Source organism: Somniosus microcephalus, chromosome 8, assembly GCF_052327205.1.
Source record: "Somniosus microcephalus isolate GS21.2 chromosome 8, FLI_Smic_1.0, whole genome shotgun sequence".
In the NCBI taxonomy this organism is placed as follows: domain Eukaryota; kingdom Metazoa; phylum Chordata; class Chondrichthyes; order Squaliformes; family Somniosidae; genus Somniosus; species Somniosus microcephalus.
This window is the reverse complement of record NC_140994.1, coordinates 57,556,645-57,575,239: the sequence shown is the minus strand read 5'-3', so window position 1 is coordinate 57,575,239 and position 18,595 is coordinate 57,556,645. Positions and strand designations below refer to the sequence as shown.

Sequence of the window (18,595 nt, the reverse complement as noted above, 5' to 3'; positions counted from 1 at the left end):
GCGGGATAGATGGGAGCGGGGAGACAACAAGTGTGTAACAGAGCGGGATAGATGGGAGCGGGGAGACAACAAGTGTGTAACAGAGCGGGATAGATGGGAGCGGGGAGACAACAAGACTGCAACAGAGCGGGATAGATGGGAGCAGGGAGACAAGTGTGTAACAGAGCAGGATAGATGGGAGCGGGGAGCCAGTAAGTGTGTAACAGAGCAGGATAGATGGGAGTGGGGAGACAACAAGTGTGTAACAGAGCGGGATAGATGGGAGCGGGGAGACAACAAGTGTGTAACAGAGCGGGGTAGATGGGAGTGGGGAGACAACAAGTGTGTAACAGGGCGGGATAGATGGTAGCGGGGAGACAACAAGTGTGCAACAGAGCGGGATAGGTGGGAGTGGGGAGACAACAAGTGAGTAACAGAGCGGGATAGATGGGAGCGGGGAGACAACAAGTGTGTAACAGAGCGGGATAGATGGGAGCGGGGAGACAACAAGTGTGTAACAGGGCGGGACAGATGGGAGCGGGGAGACAACAAGTGTGTAACAGAGCGGGATAGATGGGAGCGGGGAGACAACCAGTGTGTAACAGAGCGGGATAGATGGGAGCGGGGAGACAACAAGTGTGTAACAGAGCGGGATAGATGGGAGTGGGGAGACAACAAGTGTGTAACAGAGCGGGATAGATGGGAGTGGGGAGACAACAAGTGTGGAACAGAGCGGGATAGGTGGGAGTGGGGAGACAACAAGTGAGTAACAGAGCGGGATGGATGGGAGCGGGGAGACAACAAGTGTGTAACAGAGCGGGATAGATGGGAGCGGGGAGGCAACAAGTGTGTAACAGGGCGGGACAGATGGGAGCGGGGAGACAACAAGTGTGTAACAGAGCGGGATAGATGGGAGCGGGGAGACAACCAGTGTGTAACAGAGCGGGATAGATGGGAGCGGGGAGACAACAAGTGTGTAACAGAGCGGGATAGATGGGAGTGGGGAGACAACAAGTGTGTAACAGAGCGGGATAGATGGGAGTGGGGAGACAACAAGTGTGTAACAGAGCGGGATAGATGGGAGCGGGGAGACAACAAGTGTGTAACAGGGCGGGACAGATGGGAGCGGGGAGACAACAAGTGTGTAACAGAGCGGGATAGATGGGAGCGGGGAGACAACAAGTGTGTAACAGAGCGGGATAGATGGGAGCGGGGAGACAACAAGTGTGCAACAGAGCAGGATAGATGGGAGCGGGGAGACAACAAGTGTGTAACAAGGCGGGATAGATGGGAGCGGGGAGACAACAAGTGTGTAACAGAGCGGGATAGATGGGAGCGGGGAGACAACAAGTGTGTAACAGAGCGGGATAGATGGGAGCGGGGAGGCAACATGTGTGTAACAGAGCGGGATAGATGGGAGTGTGGAGACAACAAGTGTGTAACAGAGCGGGATAGATGGGAGTGGGGAGACAACAAGTGTGTAACAGGGTGGGATAGATGGAAGCGGGGAGACAACAAGTGTGTAACAGAGCGGGATAGATGGGAGTGGGGAGCCAACAAGTGTGTAACAGGGTGGGATAGATGGAAGCGGGGAGACAACAAGTGTGTAACAGGGCGGGATAGATGGAAGTGGGGAGCCAACAAGTGTGTAACAGAGCGGGATCGATGGCAGTGGGGAGCCAACAAGTGTGTAACAGAGCGGGATAGATGGGAGTGGGGCGACAACAAGTATGTAACAGAGTGGGATAGATGGGAGCGGGGAGACAACAAGTGTGTAACAGAGCGGGATAGATGGGAGTGGGGAGACAACAAGTGTGTAACAGAGCGGGATAGATGGGAGCGGGGAGACAAGTGTGCAACAGAGCGGGATAGATGGGAGCGGGGAGACAACAAGTGTGTAACAGAGCGGGATAGATGGGAGCGGGGAGACAACAAGTGTGTAACAGAGCGGGATAGATGGGAGCGGGGAGACAACAAGTGTGTAACAGAGCGGGATAGATGGGAGTGGGGAGACAACAAGTGTGTAACAGAGCGGGATAGATGGGAGTGGGGAGACAACAAGTGTGTAACAGAGCGGGATAGATGGGAGCAGGGAGACAACAAGTGTGTAACAGGGCGGGACAGATGGGAGCGGGGAGACAACAAGTGTGTAACAGAGCGGGATAGATGGGAGTGGGGAGACAACAAGTGTGTAACAGAGCGGGTAGATGGGAGCGGGGAGACAACAAGTGTGTAACAGGGCGGGACAGATGGGAGCGGGGAGACAACAAGTGTGTAACAGAGCGGGATAGATGGGAGCGGGGAGACAACAAGTGTGTAACAGAGCGGGATAGATGGGAGCGGGGAGACAACAAGTGTGCAACAGAGCAGGATAGATGGGAGCGGGGAGACAACAAGTGTGTAACAAGGCGGGATAGATGGGAGCGGGCAGACAACAAGTGTGTAACAGAGCGGGATAGATGGGAGCGGGGAGACAACAAGTGTGTAACAGAGCGGGATAGATGGGAGCGGGGAGGCAACATGTGTGTAACAGAGCGGGATAGATGGGAGTGTGGAGACAACAAGTGTGTAACAGAGCGGGATAGATGGGAGTGGGGAGACAACAAGTGTGTAACAGGGTGGGATAGATGGAAGCGGGGAGACAACAAGTGTGTAACAGAGCGGGATAGATGGGAGTGGGGAGACAACAAGTGTGTAACAGAGCGGGATAGATGGGAGTGCGGAGACAACAAGTGTGTAACAGAGCGGGTTAGATGGGAGCCGGGAGACAACAAGTGTGTAACAGAGCGGGATAGATGGGAGCAGGGAGACAACAAGTGTGTAACAGAGCGGGATAGATGGGAGTGGGTAGACAACAAGTGTGTAACAGAGCGGGATAGATGGGAGCGGGGAGCCAACAAGTGTGTAACAGAGCGGAATAGATGGGAGCGGGGAGATAACAAGTGTGTAACAGAGCGGGATAGATGGGAGCGGGGAGACAACAAGTGTGTAACAGAGCAGGATAGATGGGAGTGGGGAGACAACAAGTTTGTAACAGAGCGGGATAGATGGGAGCGGGGAGACAACAAGTGTGTAACAGGGCGGGATAGATGGAAGTGGGGAGACAACAAGTGTGTAACAGAGCGGGATGGATGGGAGCGGGGAGACAACAAGTGTGTAACAGAGCGGGATAGATGGCAGCGGGGAGGCAACAAGTGTGTAACAGAGCAGGATAGATGGGAGTGGGGCGACAACAAGTGTGTAACAGAGTGGGATTGATGGGAGCGGGGAGACAACAAGTGTGTAACAGAGCGGGATAGATGGGAGCGGGGAGACAACAAGTGTGTAACCGAGCGGGATAGATGGGAGCGGGGAGACAACAAGTGTGTAACAGAGCGGGATAGATGGGAGCGGGGAGACAAGTGTGTAACAGAGCAGGATAGATGGGAGCGGGGAGACAACAAGTGTGTAGCAGAGTGGGATAGATGTGAGTGGGGAGACAACAAGTGTGTAACAGGGCGGGACAGATGGGAGCGGGGAGACAACAAGTGTGTAACAGAGCGGGATAGATGGGAGTGGGGAGACAACAAGTGCGTAACAGAGCGGGATAGATGGGAGCGGGGAGACAAGAAGTGTGTAACAGAGCAGGATAAATGGGAGCGGGGAGACAACAAGTGTGTAACAGAGCAGGATAGATGGAAGCGGGGAAAGAACAAGTGTGTAACAGAGCGGGATAGATGGGAGCGGGGAGACAACAAGTGTGTAACAGAGCGGGATAGATGGGAGCGGGGAGACAACAAGACTGTAACAGAGCGGGATAGACGGGAGCGGGGAGACAAGTGTGTAACAGGGCGGGATAGATTGGAGCGGGGAGACAAGTGTGTAACAGAGCGGGATAGATGGGAGCGGGGAGACAACAAGTGTGTAACAGAGCGGGATAGATGGGAGTGGGGAGACAACAAGTGTGTAACAGAGCGGGATAGATGGGAGCGGGGAGACAACAAGTGTGTAACAGAGCGGGATTGATGGGAGCGGGGAGACAACAAGTGCGTAACAGAGCGGGATAGATGGGAGCGGGGAGACAACAAGTGTGTAACAGAGCGGGATAAATGGGAGCGGGGAGACAACAAGTGTGTAACAGAGCAGGATAGATGGGAGCGGGGAAAGAACAAGTGTGTAACAGAGCGGGATAGATGGGAGCGGGGAGACAACAAGAGTGTAACAGAGCGGGATAGATGGGAGCGGGGAGACAACAAGTGTGTAACAGGGCGGGACAGATGGGAGCGGGGAGACAACAAGTTTGTAACAGAGCGGGATAGATGGGAGCGGGGAGACAACCAGTGTGTAACAGAGCGGGATAGATGGGAGCGGGGAGACAACAAGTGTGTAACATAGCGGGATAGATGGGAGTGGGGAGACAACAAGTGTGTAACAGAGCGGGATAGATGGGAGTGGGGAGACAACAAGTGTGTAACAGAGCGGGATAGATGGGAGCGGGGAGACAACAAGTGTGTAACAGGGCGGGACAGATGGGAGCGGGGAGACAACAAGTGTGTGACAGAGCAGGATAGATGGGAGCGGGGAGACAACAAGTATGTAACAGAGCGGGATAGATGGGAGCGGGGAGACAACAAGTGTGTAACAGAGCGGGATAGATGGGAGCGGGGAGACAACAAGTGTGTAACAGAGCGGGATAGATGGGAGCGGGGAGACAACAAGTGTGTAACAGAGCGGGATAGATGGGAGCGGGGAGGCAACATGTGTGTAACAGAGCGGGATAGATGGGAGTGTGGAGACAACAAGTGTGTAACAGAGCGGGATAGATGGGAGCGGGGAGACAACAAGTGTGTAACAGAGCGGGATAGATGGGAGCGGGGAGACAACAAGTGTGTAACAAGGCGGGATAGATGGGAGCGGGGAGACAACAAGTGTGTAACAGATCGGGATAGATGGGAGCGGGGAGACAACAAGTGTGTAACAGAGCGGGATAGATGGGAGCGGGGAGGCAACATGTGTGTAACAGAGCGGGATAGATGGGAGTGTGGAGACAACAAGTGTGTAACAGAGCAGGATAGATGGGAGTGGGGAGACAACAAGTGTGTAACAGGGTGGGATAGATGGAAGCGGGGAGACAACAAGTGTGTAACAGAGCGGGATAGATGGGAGTGGGGAGATAACAAGTGTGTAACAGAGCGGGATAGATGGGAGTGCGGAGACAACAAGTGTGTAACAGAGCGGGTTAGATGGGAGCGGGGAGACAACAAGTGTGTAACAGAGCGGGATAGATGGGAGCAGGGAGACAACAAGTGTGTAACAGAGCGGGATAGATGGGAGTGGGTAGACAACAAGTGTGTAACAGAGCGGGATAGATGGGAGCGGGGAGCCAACAAGTGTGTAACAGAGCGGAATAGATGGGAGCGGGGAGATAACAAGTGTGTAACAGAGCGGGATAGATGGGAGCGGGGAGACAACAAGTGTGTAACAGAGCGGGATAGATGGGAGTGGGGAGACAACAAGTGTGTAACAGAGCGGGATAGATGGGAGCGGGTAGACAACAAGTGTGTAACGGAGCGGGATAGATGGGATTGGGGAGACAAGTGTGTAACAGAGCGGGATAGATGGGAGCGGGGAGGCATCAAGTGTGTAACAGAGCGGGATAGATGGGAGCGGGGAGACAGCAAGTGTGTAACAGAGCAGGATAGATGGGAGCGGGGAGACAACAAGTGTGTAACAGAGCGGGATATATGGGAGCGGGGAGGCATCAACTGTGTAACAGAGTGGGATAGATGGGAGTGGGGAGACAACAAGTGTGTTACAGAGCGGCATAGATGGGAGCGGGGAGACAACAAGTGTGTAACAGAGCGGGATAGATGGGAGTGGGGAGACAAGTGTGTAACAGAGCGGGATAGATGGGAGCGGGGAGACAACAGGTGTGTAACAGAGCGGGATGGGGGTGAATGGTGTGACAGAGGAGAGGTAAACTGGGATCAGAGCAGGGCAGCTGATGGTAGGGCAGGTGGCTGTAACTTCAGCTGACAACAGACCGCACATGGAACATAGGGCTGCATAAGCCTTACTGAAGAGCTGAAAATGGAACATGGCGGTTGTACAATGGCGCGGCAAATAGCAAGTTGTTACATGAAAACCTAAAAGAAATATATAACATTTTAAATCATAAAATAAAATTTAAAATATAATTTACCATTAGAGAAAGAGGAGAAAAAACCATTGGTGTCAGATTCATTTTAAAAGTCTGCTCCCAGGTGCCACTCAGTGTCCAGAGCCTGCAACTGGATGCAGACTCAAAGCAGTTTTTAAAAAAGCATATTCAAATGAATGTTATTGTGAAATATGTAATTTGTTTGAGCTTTTTTTATTTTGGGCATTAAAAATTTCATTTACGAAGAAAAAATTGCCAGAAGTACATATTTTCAGAAAGCATTTTGAGCAGTTTGTGGGAACCGAGTGGGCGGAATTCACAATCAAGGTAACGGGTGAAATTGGAGCTTGTTGCGTCGATTTCTGGGAGGAAACTGGTGCAAAGGTGTCCAATTTAGAGGGCCAACCTCCCTCGCCCAAACAGCATCGGAAACATGTCCAATACGATATTGGTTCAGATATGTTAGTAAGGATCCAATGCCTGTTTTAGGATCCAAACCAGAAACTGGTTTACCCTGAACACAGTTGGCATCCGTTAATTTATCTGCTTATATCAGTAACCTTCACCAAGCTGCAAACAACTTGCAGTACACTTTTACATGTGGTAACAAAAAGAGTATGCTTGTAACCTTGTAAAACATAAAAGAACATTGACAGCTTCTTATTTGCATATTGCAGCACATAAAAGTTATTATTCATCAGAAATAAAGAAAAAATATTAGTTCCTGCACCTGCAATGCATTATCTAGTACCATGCATACATTATAATGGGAATACATCCAATAATAAGAGCAATCTAACTGTAAAATGTGGGCAGTTTGCCTGATACCAACAATGGTCCATTGAAATGTTAACCCCAGATCTCACTATAAAGTCACGAGAATAAAAATTGCTTGGGACCCAAATACAGACTGTTATGTCTAGTATTTTTAAAGGCTCTGTGGGTGAGATGATAGAAGCAGCTATGGATATCTGTGAGTCACTGAAGGAAACCTAGCCCTTACAGGCAAAGCAATGAGAAGGCTCAAACTAGACGGACAAATCCAAAACACAAAGAAGAAAGTCCCGTTCCATTAACAGAAGACGGGCACCAGTGAAGGATGAAAACTGAAGAATGCATTTTGACTGAACGGCTGTTCTCCAACAGTACATGCTGTGGCATTGAGGACCTGAGGCCATTCTTCCTTCTGCAGCATTTCACTTTAGATGAAGGGAGGTCAAACAGCTATTGGTGGCTATTTTAAAACATGGATATGTTGTATAAATTGAAAAAGAACTGAAGCTAAATTCTGATGAATTTTCTGGCGTAAACTTATTCCAATGTTATGTCTAGGGAAGTTATTGAGCACAGTAAAATGTAATCAAACAATACCCCCACTTTTTATTTTCTCCCCTTACCCCACTCCGTCTCCAAACAGCCCAAGTAAGACAGAAGACTCGCCCTGTCCAATAATCAGTGTTCCGCCCCTCTGATCCATATGGTAATTTTTTTTTATTCATTCATGGGATATGAGCGTCGCTGGCAAGGCCAGCAATTAATGCCCATAATAAAAACAGAAAATTCTGGAAATACTCAGCAGGCCAGGCAGCCTCTGTGGAGAGAGAAACAGAGTTAACATTTCAGGTTGATGACCCTTCCTCAGAACTGGAAAAAACTGGAGATGGAACAGGTTTTTAAGCGTTTTTCCAGTTCTGATGAAGGGTCATCGACCTGAAACGTTAACTCTGTTTCTCTCTCCACAGAGGCTGCCTGACCTGCTGAGTATTCCCAGCATTTTCTGTTTTTATTTCAGATTTCCAGCATCCGTAGTATTTTGCTTTTGAATTATTGCCTATCCCTAATTGTCCTCGAGAGGGTGGTGGCGAGCCACCTTCTTGAACCGCTCCAGTCCGTGAGGTGAAGTACTACCATAGTGCTGTTAGGGAGGGAGTTCCAGGATTTTGATCCAGTGACAATGAAGGAATGACGATATAATTCCAAGTCAGGATGATGTGTGACTTCGAAAGTGGTGGTGTTCCCATGCGCCTGCCGCCCTTGTCCTTCTAAGTGGTAGAGCTTGCGGGTTTGGGGCGTGCTTTTGAAGAAGCCTTGGCGAGTTGTTGCAGTGCATCTTGTAGATGGTACACACAGCAGCTATGGTACGCCGGTGGTGGAGGGAGTGAATGTTTAAGGTGTTGGATTGGGTGCCAATCAAGCGGGCTGCTTTCCTGGATGGTGTCGCGCTTCTTGAGTGTTGTTGGAGCTGCACTCATCCAGGCAAGTGGAGAGTATTCCATCACACTCCTGACTTGTGCCTTGTAGATGGTGGAAAGGCTTTGGGGAGTCATGAGGTGAGACACACACCACAGAATACCCAGCCTCTGACCTGCTCTTGTAGTCACAGTACTTATGTGGCTGGTCCAGTTAAGTTTCTGGTCAATGGTGACCCCCAGAATGTTGATGGTGGGGGGTTCGGCAATGGTAATCCCATTGAATGTCAAGGGGAGGTGGTTAGACTTTCTCATAAGAACATATGAAATAGGAGCAGGAGTAGGCCATTTGACCTCTCGAGCCTGCTTTGCCATTGAATAAGATCATGGCTGATCTTCTACCTCATCTCCACTTTCCTGCACTATCCCCATATTCCTTGATTCCCTTAATATCCAAAAATCTATCGATCTCTGTCTTGAATATACTCAATGACTGAGCCTCCACAGCCCTCTGGGGTAGAGAATTCCAAAGATTTACCACCCTCTGAGTGAAGAAATTTCTCCTTACCTCAGTCCTAAATGACCAAACCCTTATTCTGAGACTGTGACCCCTGGTTCTAGACTTCCCAGCCAGGGGAAACATCCTCCCTGCATCTACCTTGTCAAGTTCTTTAATAATTTTGTATGTTTCAATGAGATCACCTCATTCTTCTAAACTCCAGAGAATATAGGCCTAGTCTACTCAATCTCTCCTCACAGGACAATTCCCCCATCCCAGGCATCAGTCTGGTGAACCTTCGTTGCACTCCCTCTATGGCAAGTATATCCTTCCTCAGGTAAGGAGACCAAAACTGTACACAATACTCCAGGTGTGGTCTCACCAGGGCCCTATATAATGGCAGTAAGACGCCTTTACCCTTATACTCAAATCCTCTTGTAGCAAAGGCCAACATACCATTTGCTTTCCTAATTGCTTGCTGTACCTGCATGTTAACTTTCAGTGATTCCTGTAAAAGGACACCCAGGTCCCTCTGAACACCAACATTTCTCAATCTCTCACCATTTAAAAAGTACTCTGCTCTTCTATTTTTCCTACCAAAGTGGACAACTTCACATTTCTCCACATTACATTCCATTTGGGATGTTCTTGCCCACTCATTTAGTTTGTCTATATCCCCTTGAAGCCTCTTTGCATCCTCCTCACAACTTACATTCCCACCCAGCTTTGTATCATCAGCAAACTTGGATATATTACATTTTGTTCCCTCATCCAAATCATTGATATAGATTGTGAATAGCTGAGGCCCAAGCACTGACCCTTGTGGTACCCCACTAGTTACAGCATGCCAACCTGTTTATTCCTACTCTGTTTTCTGTCCACTAACCAATCCTCAATCCATGCTAGTATATTACCCCCAATCCCATGAGCCCTAATTTTGTTTAATAACCTCTTGTGTGGCACCTTATCAAATGCCTTCTGAAAATCCAAATACACCACATCCACTGGTTCCGCCTTTTCTATTCTGACAGATTCGTCAAACACGATATTCCTTTCATAAATCCATGTTGACTCTGCCCAATCCTATTATTATTTTCTAAGTGCCCTGTTACCACGTCCTTAATAATAGATTCTAGCATTTTCCCTACTACTGATGTCAGGCTAACTTTCTCTCTCCTTCCTTTCTTAAATAGTGGGGTTACATTTGCTACCTTCCAATCCGTGGGAACCGTTCTAGAATCAATGCAATTTTGGTAGATGACAACCAATGCATCCACTATCTCTATAGCCACCTCTTTCAAAACCCTAGGATGTAGGCCATCAGGTCCAGGGGATTTATCGGCTCTCTGTCCCATTAATTTCTCCAGTGCAATTTTTTTAACAAATTCTAATTTCTTTCAGTTCCTCATTCGTGCTAGACCCTTGGTACTCTACTATTTCCGGGAGTTTTTTTGCATCTTCTTCCATGAAGACAGACACAAAAAGTATTTGTTTAATTTCTCAGCCATTTCCTTATTCCCCATTATAATTTCTCCTGTCTCAGCCTGTAAGGAGCCCACATTTGCCTTTGCTAATCTTTTCCTTTTTACATACCTATAGAATTTTTTACAGTCTGTTTTTATGTCTCTTGCTAGTTTACTCTCATATTCTATTATCTCTTTCTTTATCAATTTCTTGGTCCTCCTTTGCTGAATTCTAAAGTCCTCCCAATCCTTTCGGCTTACTACTCTTTTTGGCAACATTATAAGCCTCTTCCTTTGATCTAATACTATCTTTAACTTCTCTTGTTAGCCACAGTTGGACCACTTTTCCTGTGGGGTTTTTGTGCCTTAAAGGAATGTATATTTGTTGTAAATGCTAGCCATTGCTTCTCTACCATCATACCTTTTAATGTAGTTTCCCAATCTACCTCAGCCAACTCGTCCCTCATACCTACGTAGTTTGCTTTGTTTAGATTTAAGACCCTAGTTTCGGATTTAACTAAATCACTTTCAAACTCAATATAAAATTCTATCATATTATGGTCACTCTTCCTTAAAGGCCTCTTTACTACACGGTTATTAATTAACCTTTTCTTGTTGCAGAATACTAAATCTAAAATAGCCTGTTCCCTAGTTGGTTCCTCAACATACTGATCGAGAAAACTATCTTGCATACAATCCATGAATTCGTCCTCCACACTATTACTGCAAATTTGGTTTGCCCAGTCTATATGTAGATTAAAGTCCCCCATGATTACTGTATTACCCTTGTTACATGTGCCTCTAATTTCCTGATTTATACTCTGCCCTACATTACAACTACTGTTTGTGGGCCTATAAACAACCTACTGTTTCTTAGCTCGACCCAAACTAATTCTACTTCTTGATTTTCGGAACTAAGATCCTTTCTCTCAACGGACTTTATTCCATCCTTTATTATCAGGGCTATCCCTCCTCCTTTTTCATATTGCCTATCTCTTCTAAAAGTTAAGTATCCTGGAATATTTAGTTCCCAACCTCGGCCACATTGCAGCCACGTCTCCGTAATGGCTATTAGATCAAACCTTTTAATTTCTATCTGCGCTATTAATTCATCTATTTTGTTGCGAATGCTTCACGCATTCAGATATGGTGCGTTTAGTTTTGATTTATTTCTATTTTTCCCTGATGTCACCTTAGTCAGTCACTGATGCCTTATTACCTTTGTTACTCTCTCTGTCCCTTCCTGACCCACTCTGCTTATTTTTACCCAAAACTCTACTCTGCTCTAGAGCCTTGACATTTCTCTTGTTGCTTTTAAATTTATTCTTTCCTGAATCCTCCCACCCCCCAACCCCGCTTCATTAGTTTAAAGCCCTGGCTATTGCCCTAATTATTCGGTTCGCCAGGACATTGGTCCCAGCCCGGTTTAAGTGGAGCCCATCCCAATGGAACAGCTCCCTCTTTCCCCAGTACTGGTGCCAGTGCCCCATGAACTGAAACCCCTTCCTCTCACACCACTCTTTGAGCCATGCATTTAAACCTCTAATCTGTTTGTCCCTATGCCAATTTGCGCGCAGCTCGGTAACAATCCAGAAATTATTACCTTTGAGGTTCTGCTTTTTAAATTTGGATCCTAGCTCCTCAAACTCCCTCAGCAGAACTTCATTCCTAGTTCTACCTATGTCGTTGGTTCCTACGTGGACCACGACAACTGAATCCTCCCCCTTCTACTCCAAGTTCTTCTCTAGCCGCGAGGAGATGTCTTTAACCCTGGCACCGGGCAGGCAACACAACCTTTGGAACTGTCGGTCGCGGCTGTAGAGAACAGTATCTATCCCCCTGACTATACTGCCCCCTACCACAACTACATTCCCTTTCACTCTCCCCACTTGAATGGCCTCCTGCACCATGGTGCCATGGTCAGTTTGCTCATCCTGCAGGCTTTTCCCTTATCCACACAGCAAGAACCTCATACCTGTTGGACAAGGGGAAAGGCTGAGGCTCCTTCAGCACGCACCTGGGGACCCCTTACCTGCCTCAGTTGCAGTCACACCCTCTTGTCCCTGACCACTAACCAGGCCTGTACCACTACCTAACCTAAGGGGTGTGACTGCCTCCTGGATCAAAGTGTCCAGGTAACTCTCCCCATTCCTGATGCCCCACAATGTCTGCACCTCAGACTCCAGCTCAAAAATTCTAAGCTGAAGTTCCTCAAGATGCAGGCACTTCCTGCAAAGGTGGTTGTCCGGGATCACAATGTTCTCCACAAACTCCCGTATGCTGCAGTTGCGGCACACCACCTGCACTGCCATCCCTATAAGACCTTGTTTTATTGAATTAAATTTAATTACATTTGTAATTAGGTAACTTAGTTTACAGTGTAGTTTCTTGACTACTTACTTGATCTAGATTAAGTTATGGGTACTGAAATTAAATATCTACCTGTAACACAAAGCACTACAAGTAGTGTTGGTAAAATGCAGCAACTCCTTCCCCTCTTCTCCGAATTCCCACTCTTTTCAAATTCCCATATAAAACACTCTGTTTAAGTACACTGCATTTTAATCCTGCTCTGTGCAGACCACTCTTGTTGGAGATAGTCAATGTCTGGCACTTGTGTGGCGCGAATGGAACTTGCCACTTCTAAGCCCAAGCCTGAATGTTGTCTAGGTCTTGCTGCATAACCCTAAATGCATGAACACCATGGTAATGGTGCACTCACTACACTTTGTAAAAAAAGATGCCAGATTAAAAGTCAGTATTAAAATTAGTGGAGGATGCTTAATATACCTGTCAAGTGAAGTGGAAGCCTGAAAGTATAAGTAAGGCTGACAAGCTGTAGGTATGACTATGAATGTCTATTGATACATAATATAATCCATATACAGTTCGGATTAGTGACAAGTATTTTAATGTACTTTGGTGCAGATCTATTGAGTGCTTCAATGTTGCAGAAATATGGAAAATAATACCAACAAGTCGATTAGTTTGGTATTTTTATTAACCTGTAAGTCTTGCTTGTGTATAATTTTTCATTGTTCAGAATGTAAAGTAAACTTGTAAATGCACGATATAATAGTGGTGTCCAAGGTCTTTGTCTGTGTGAGCCACTTAAGTTCATACCATGAAGCCACACATGCCACATCTAAAATTTAAATCAATCCTCCCATTAACTGGCATATATCTCAAGTTGTGGATACAACCAGATTTAACATTCAGATTTAGGAACAAGGCCCTAAGAACAGCCCTTTCCAGGCCCACAAAATTCAAACAGAATAAACCAGTGAGTACAAAACAGAAGTGCTGAGTTTCATGGGCCACAGGGCAAAGGTTTGGACACCCAGCTGTAGAGAATGTGATATGAGAAGAGACTAATATGTTTTTAATTCAAAACTTAAAAATTAACATAGTTCAACTAGCTAAAATTAATGCCTTCATTAGTAAAATGCTGTACATAGACTGCTAATGAGTTACATAGGAGGGAGGTTGGAAGGGAAATGTAATGAAGCAATGAAAATCACATTCTTGCTTCTAGTTACCATTTTTGACTAATTGATTTTATTACATTACTACAGCTAAGTTCTCTTACTACTGATCATTTCAGGGATGGTTCAGGTCCTATGTGCAAATGAAAATCACTTATTTTAAATACTTCAACCTGGTCCTTCTTTTGTCAAGAATTCCAAAGATTTATTATCTCCTAGTCTTCCAAGTTAAAGAGAGCTTTTTGGAGAACTGAAATTGTAAATGGTTGATTACTGAAGTTTAGATTTTTCCTCCCAAATATGTCTATATAAGGTATTTTTTTAATCAAAAAAGGAAAATAATAAATAATGAGTTCAAAGAAAGGAAACATTGGTAGTAGAAGCTATACATTGCATCATGTTAAGTTCACTGAAGCCCTTGCTATATGTGTAAGAAAGGTTTTTGAAGAGCACACTGTACTTACCACTCAGCTGCTCCATGAAGCAAACATTCCCATTAGCATTGAAAGCCAACGTATCCGGGGTGATACAGAGAGTATGAAAGAGTGGCGTGTGGGAGATGCTCTTCATTGAAAGGCAACATTCTAGGCAGGCTGCCCAGATATCCTGCTCACTGAGGCAGCTATCTCGTAATGACAGGATGTCAGCAAGGGACACATTCTCCTGCCAAATAAATACATAAATTAAATAAGAAACTAGCATTGGCAGTATGTGAAACAGGTTATTTTTTTTAGAATTTTATTTGTGTACAGGCACAGCCTATCAACATTGACGACTTTCCATAGCTTTTCTGTAGATAATTAAAAAGGGGCATAAATTGAACAGGCGGATTAAATGTAGATTAGTTTAGAGAAGATTTAATTGTGCTTTAAGAGCCACCACTATTGATATGTACTGTATAAACTAAGTTAATTCCAGGCAACAATCATTCTAAAGCCAATGGCCCGGATTTTGCTGTGGGCGACAAAGGAATAGCTTTCGCCATTCACCTTGCATGCAGTTGCCCACAGACTTTTAGTGGGCTTGTCAGCTGAGATTTCTACTCTTCTGGCATCTGTTTGAATTCAGCGCTCTCTACAGGGGATCTGTGGCATCTGTGAGCAGGTGAAGCAGCAGGGATACTGTTCAATTAGATTGAAGAGTCCTTACAGATAGCAAAGCAGGAAGTAAAAAACAGGAAATATAAATTAAATTTAAATCATTGTACATGAAGTGAAATAAAGATTGGGTCAAACACATGAGATTAAGTGAAAGACATAAAAGGGCAAAACACAAAAACAATATAAAAATTATTTAAATTTTTTAAAAAAATCTGCAACATAAATTTTCTTCTGAAGGAATGAGACTCCACACTTGTAAAATTATTTTTTCAGGGCCAGAGAGGTTGTTCAGCAGTAATTATCACTTACTATGCCATTAAAAATTCAGTTACTCCTGATTGAACAAAGCTTAAATTTCTCATCGGTCTTTAGTGTGATTATAGTCGGTAATTAGTTTAAGTTCTCGCTTTAACAGTGATTTCTGTGCAGATTCCGTCGGTGAAGACTGCAACAGCGCACCCTGTGGAGGAGCAGTGTATCACTGATAGCAACTGCCGGATTGCGGATGCCAGAAGTTGCTGTCAGTTTTACCCTGTAATAATAGTGAGTGCTGACAGCCTCGCTGTTATTAGTACAGCAAAATCTGGGCCAATAGTTCTTTGACTATGAGGTTTTTATTGCTAGTAAACACTGCACTGTAGTACGATTGCATCAAGGAGTACAGAACTTTCAAATAATCATGTATCGTTCACTATTGAAATTATATTGAAAAATCAAACATTGCTGGGTGTTAATTTAAGACCAACCACTTTCAGCTACCTCTTTATTCAGTAGTGATTCGCTGAGAGCTGCATGTCCTTATTGTGTGGAATAATTAACTGAGGAAGTATATACTGTTGTTTGGAGTAATACATGCATAAATAAATAGTAAACCATTAAAATAGAGAATTATAGGGAACTAACAAAACTGATAATACATGTGATTGAATGTGCCAAATGTAACCAAACAGAATTGGCACATTTTATTGGTAACTAGTCCTGTGCACATACTGCGGCATTGTGGGTTCTCCTCAGAACAGCTGCACAAAGGAAAGGCGAGCTCTCTGCTGCAGGATTTGAACAAGTTATGTAAATGTAGGTCAGGTCCACAGTGACTTAAGCTGTAACTCACACAACTGTTCTATTCCTTTAGTGGAGTACACAAAAACTGAATGGGATTTTCCAGTCAATCACTCCCAGGTGTATCAGAATACATTGTTAATTAGTTACAATATATTTTAAATAAAGGAAATAACACCCTGTTTTACCAGTCATTAATATTTCCACAAATGTAATAAGCAAGACCTTGTAGGAATGTCTAGTTCCTATCCAAAGGCTGAGGTCCACTCAGGCGATCAAACAAAACGAAGTTTAATGGAAACTAACAGGTTTAAACAAGAAACTACAGGAGAACATCGAGTGTAGGTCTGCTCAGTTTGGAGGCTCCACAAGGACTGCTCGGGCGGTCCCACGATTGACGTCATGACATCATCACGTTCTTCCCGCCAGTGGGGGATCACGTGATGAACGGCGTGACGTCATCGCGTTTACCCGCGCTGTTAAAGTAATCATGCTCTGTACAAGTAAACAGTATAAATAAATATACAGACTCAGGCTGTAGCTAACATGTTGTTAAAGGGAATTATATACAAATGATCTGAGTCCTTAAGTGGCTCCGCCACATGCGCCCCCCCCCAAAATTGTCTTTAACAGCAAAAGTGAGACGGCGAGGAGGCCTGACAAACCTGTCCGAGCGACTTCTGTAACCCTGAAGTGGAAGCTGATGGGTGGTGGTCGAACTGGCGGGCGGTTGTGGTGGATCTGGCACAGCGACTGTGGGCGGTCGGCCACATTTTGGCGGTTGAGCGATCTCGACTGGGCGGTCCAGGCCTAAGTGTGCCGGCTTCAACCGGTCAACCAAAATGTGGTCCGGTTTACCTCCGATATCGACCCAAAAGGTTTTGTCTCCCGGCCCTATGATGCGGAAGGGACCAGTGTAAGGGGGCTTGAGCGGATCCCGATGGGCGTCGTGTCAGATAAACACGTACTCAGCGCTCTTCAGCTCAGCTGGAACATGGGAGCTCTGTAAGCCGTGATGCGATGTAGGCACTGGAGCAAAACATCTGGCTGCCTCCTGGTGGCTGACGAGTTGCTGGGATGCGGACCACAGCTCTGTTGGAGACGGGATGAAATCCCCTGGTACTCAGAGTGGCTGGCCATATACGAGTTCCGCCGAGGACGATTGCAAATCTTCTTTGGGCGCTGTACGAAGAGCCAAAAGGACCCATGGAAGTCTATCCACCCATCCCATGCCTTGAAGACTGGCCCGCAGAGCGGCTTTGAGCGACCTGTGGAATCATTCGCACAGGCCGTTCACCTGTGGATGATAGGCGGTGGTGCGATGTAGTTTGGTGCCGAGCCCCTGAGCCACAGCGTTCCAGAGCTCAGAGGAAAACTGCGGTCCACGATCGGAAGAGATGTCCACCGGTACCCCGAAACGAGCAACCCAAGAGGAGATGAAAGCTCTGTCTACGTCTGCCGAAGTGGTGGAAACCAAAGGAACTGCCTCGGGCCATCTAGTGGTGCGGTCTACCATTGTGAGGATGTGTGTAAAACCTTGAGAAGGTGGAAGCGGCCCCACGAGGTCCACATTCATGTGGTCGAACCGACGCTCCGGAACAACGAAAGTGGCCAATGGAACTTTTACATGACGCTGTACCTTGGCCTTTTGGCAGACCATGCAGGTGTTGGCCCAGTCACGGACATCCATGTGCATACCCCTCCAGACGAATTTTGATGACATCAGCCTTTGCGAGGCCTTCATGCCAGGGTGTGACAACCCGTGTATGGCGTTGAACACTTTTCGGCGCCAGGCGACTAGTACGATAGGGCGGGGAGCTCCCATGGAGACGTCGCAAAGTAGCGTGGTGCCTGCGGTATGGAATTTGACGTCAACCGCTTGGAAGCTAGAGTGGCTGGTTCTGTATGATTGGAGCTCTGGGTCCGAGGCTTGATCCGCAGCCATTAGGGCATAGTCGATTCCGAGTTGGACTGCTTGAACAGTCGCGCGGGAGAGGCAATCCGCCACCAGGTTGTCCTTACCGGCCAAATGCTGAATGTCCGTGGTGAATTCCGAAATGAACGTCAGGTGGCGTTGTTGCCGAGCTGATCACGGTTCGGCGGTCTTGGCCATAGCGAACGTTAGTGGCTTGTGGTCTACAAAAGCCGTGAACAGATGACCCTCTAATAAGAACCGGAAATGGCGGATGGCTAGAAAAAGGGCCAGCAACTCCCGGTCGAAAGTGCTGTACTTTCTTTCGTTTCGCCGTAGTTGACGGCTGAAAAACGCCAGTGGTTGCCACATCCCATTCATCCACTGTTGCTGCACTGCGCCGATTGCGTAGTCCGACGTGTCGGTGGTAAGGGCGATGGTGGCACTTGGAAGCGGGTCAAACTCCGCTTTCGCAGCCGCGAGCTTGCCGGGTTCGAGTCGTCGGGCCCTTGCGTAAACCGGGGGGCCAGTAGTGATGATGTGATGTTCTACACCATGTTTCGTGGCCGAGGAGGAGAAATTGGGCCTAGTCAGATCTGGGAACTCTCCGAGGAGGCGAGTGAAGTCATCTGGAGGTGAGAACGCACAGGAGACAGTGCGCGGCACGGTGTTACCGCGGTGGCAGGGGATGGAGTGGAACGTGGCCGCATTGATCAACCGGCGGTGCTTGACATCGACCAGGAGGCCGTTGGCGCACAAAAAATCCGCCC

General features: G+C 46.8%; 1 protein-coding gene across 2 annotated transcripts in view; it reads right to left on the bottom strand.

Moving 5' to 3' along the window:
- The window catches only part of kndc1 (kinase non-catalytic C-lobe domain containing 1), a 328,087-nt gene that overhangs the window by 278,522 nt on the left and 30,970 nt on the right, over positions 1-18,595 (bottom strand). For both annotated transcript variants that reach the window (XM_085994745.1, XM_085994746.1), the window contains exon 2: positions 14,219-14,417. In XM_085994745.1, coding sequence (XP_085850871.1) covers positions 14,219-14,417 — 199 coding nt within the window. The remainder of the gene's footprint in view (positions 1-14,218; positions 14,418-18,595) is intronic.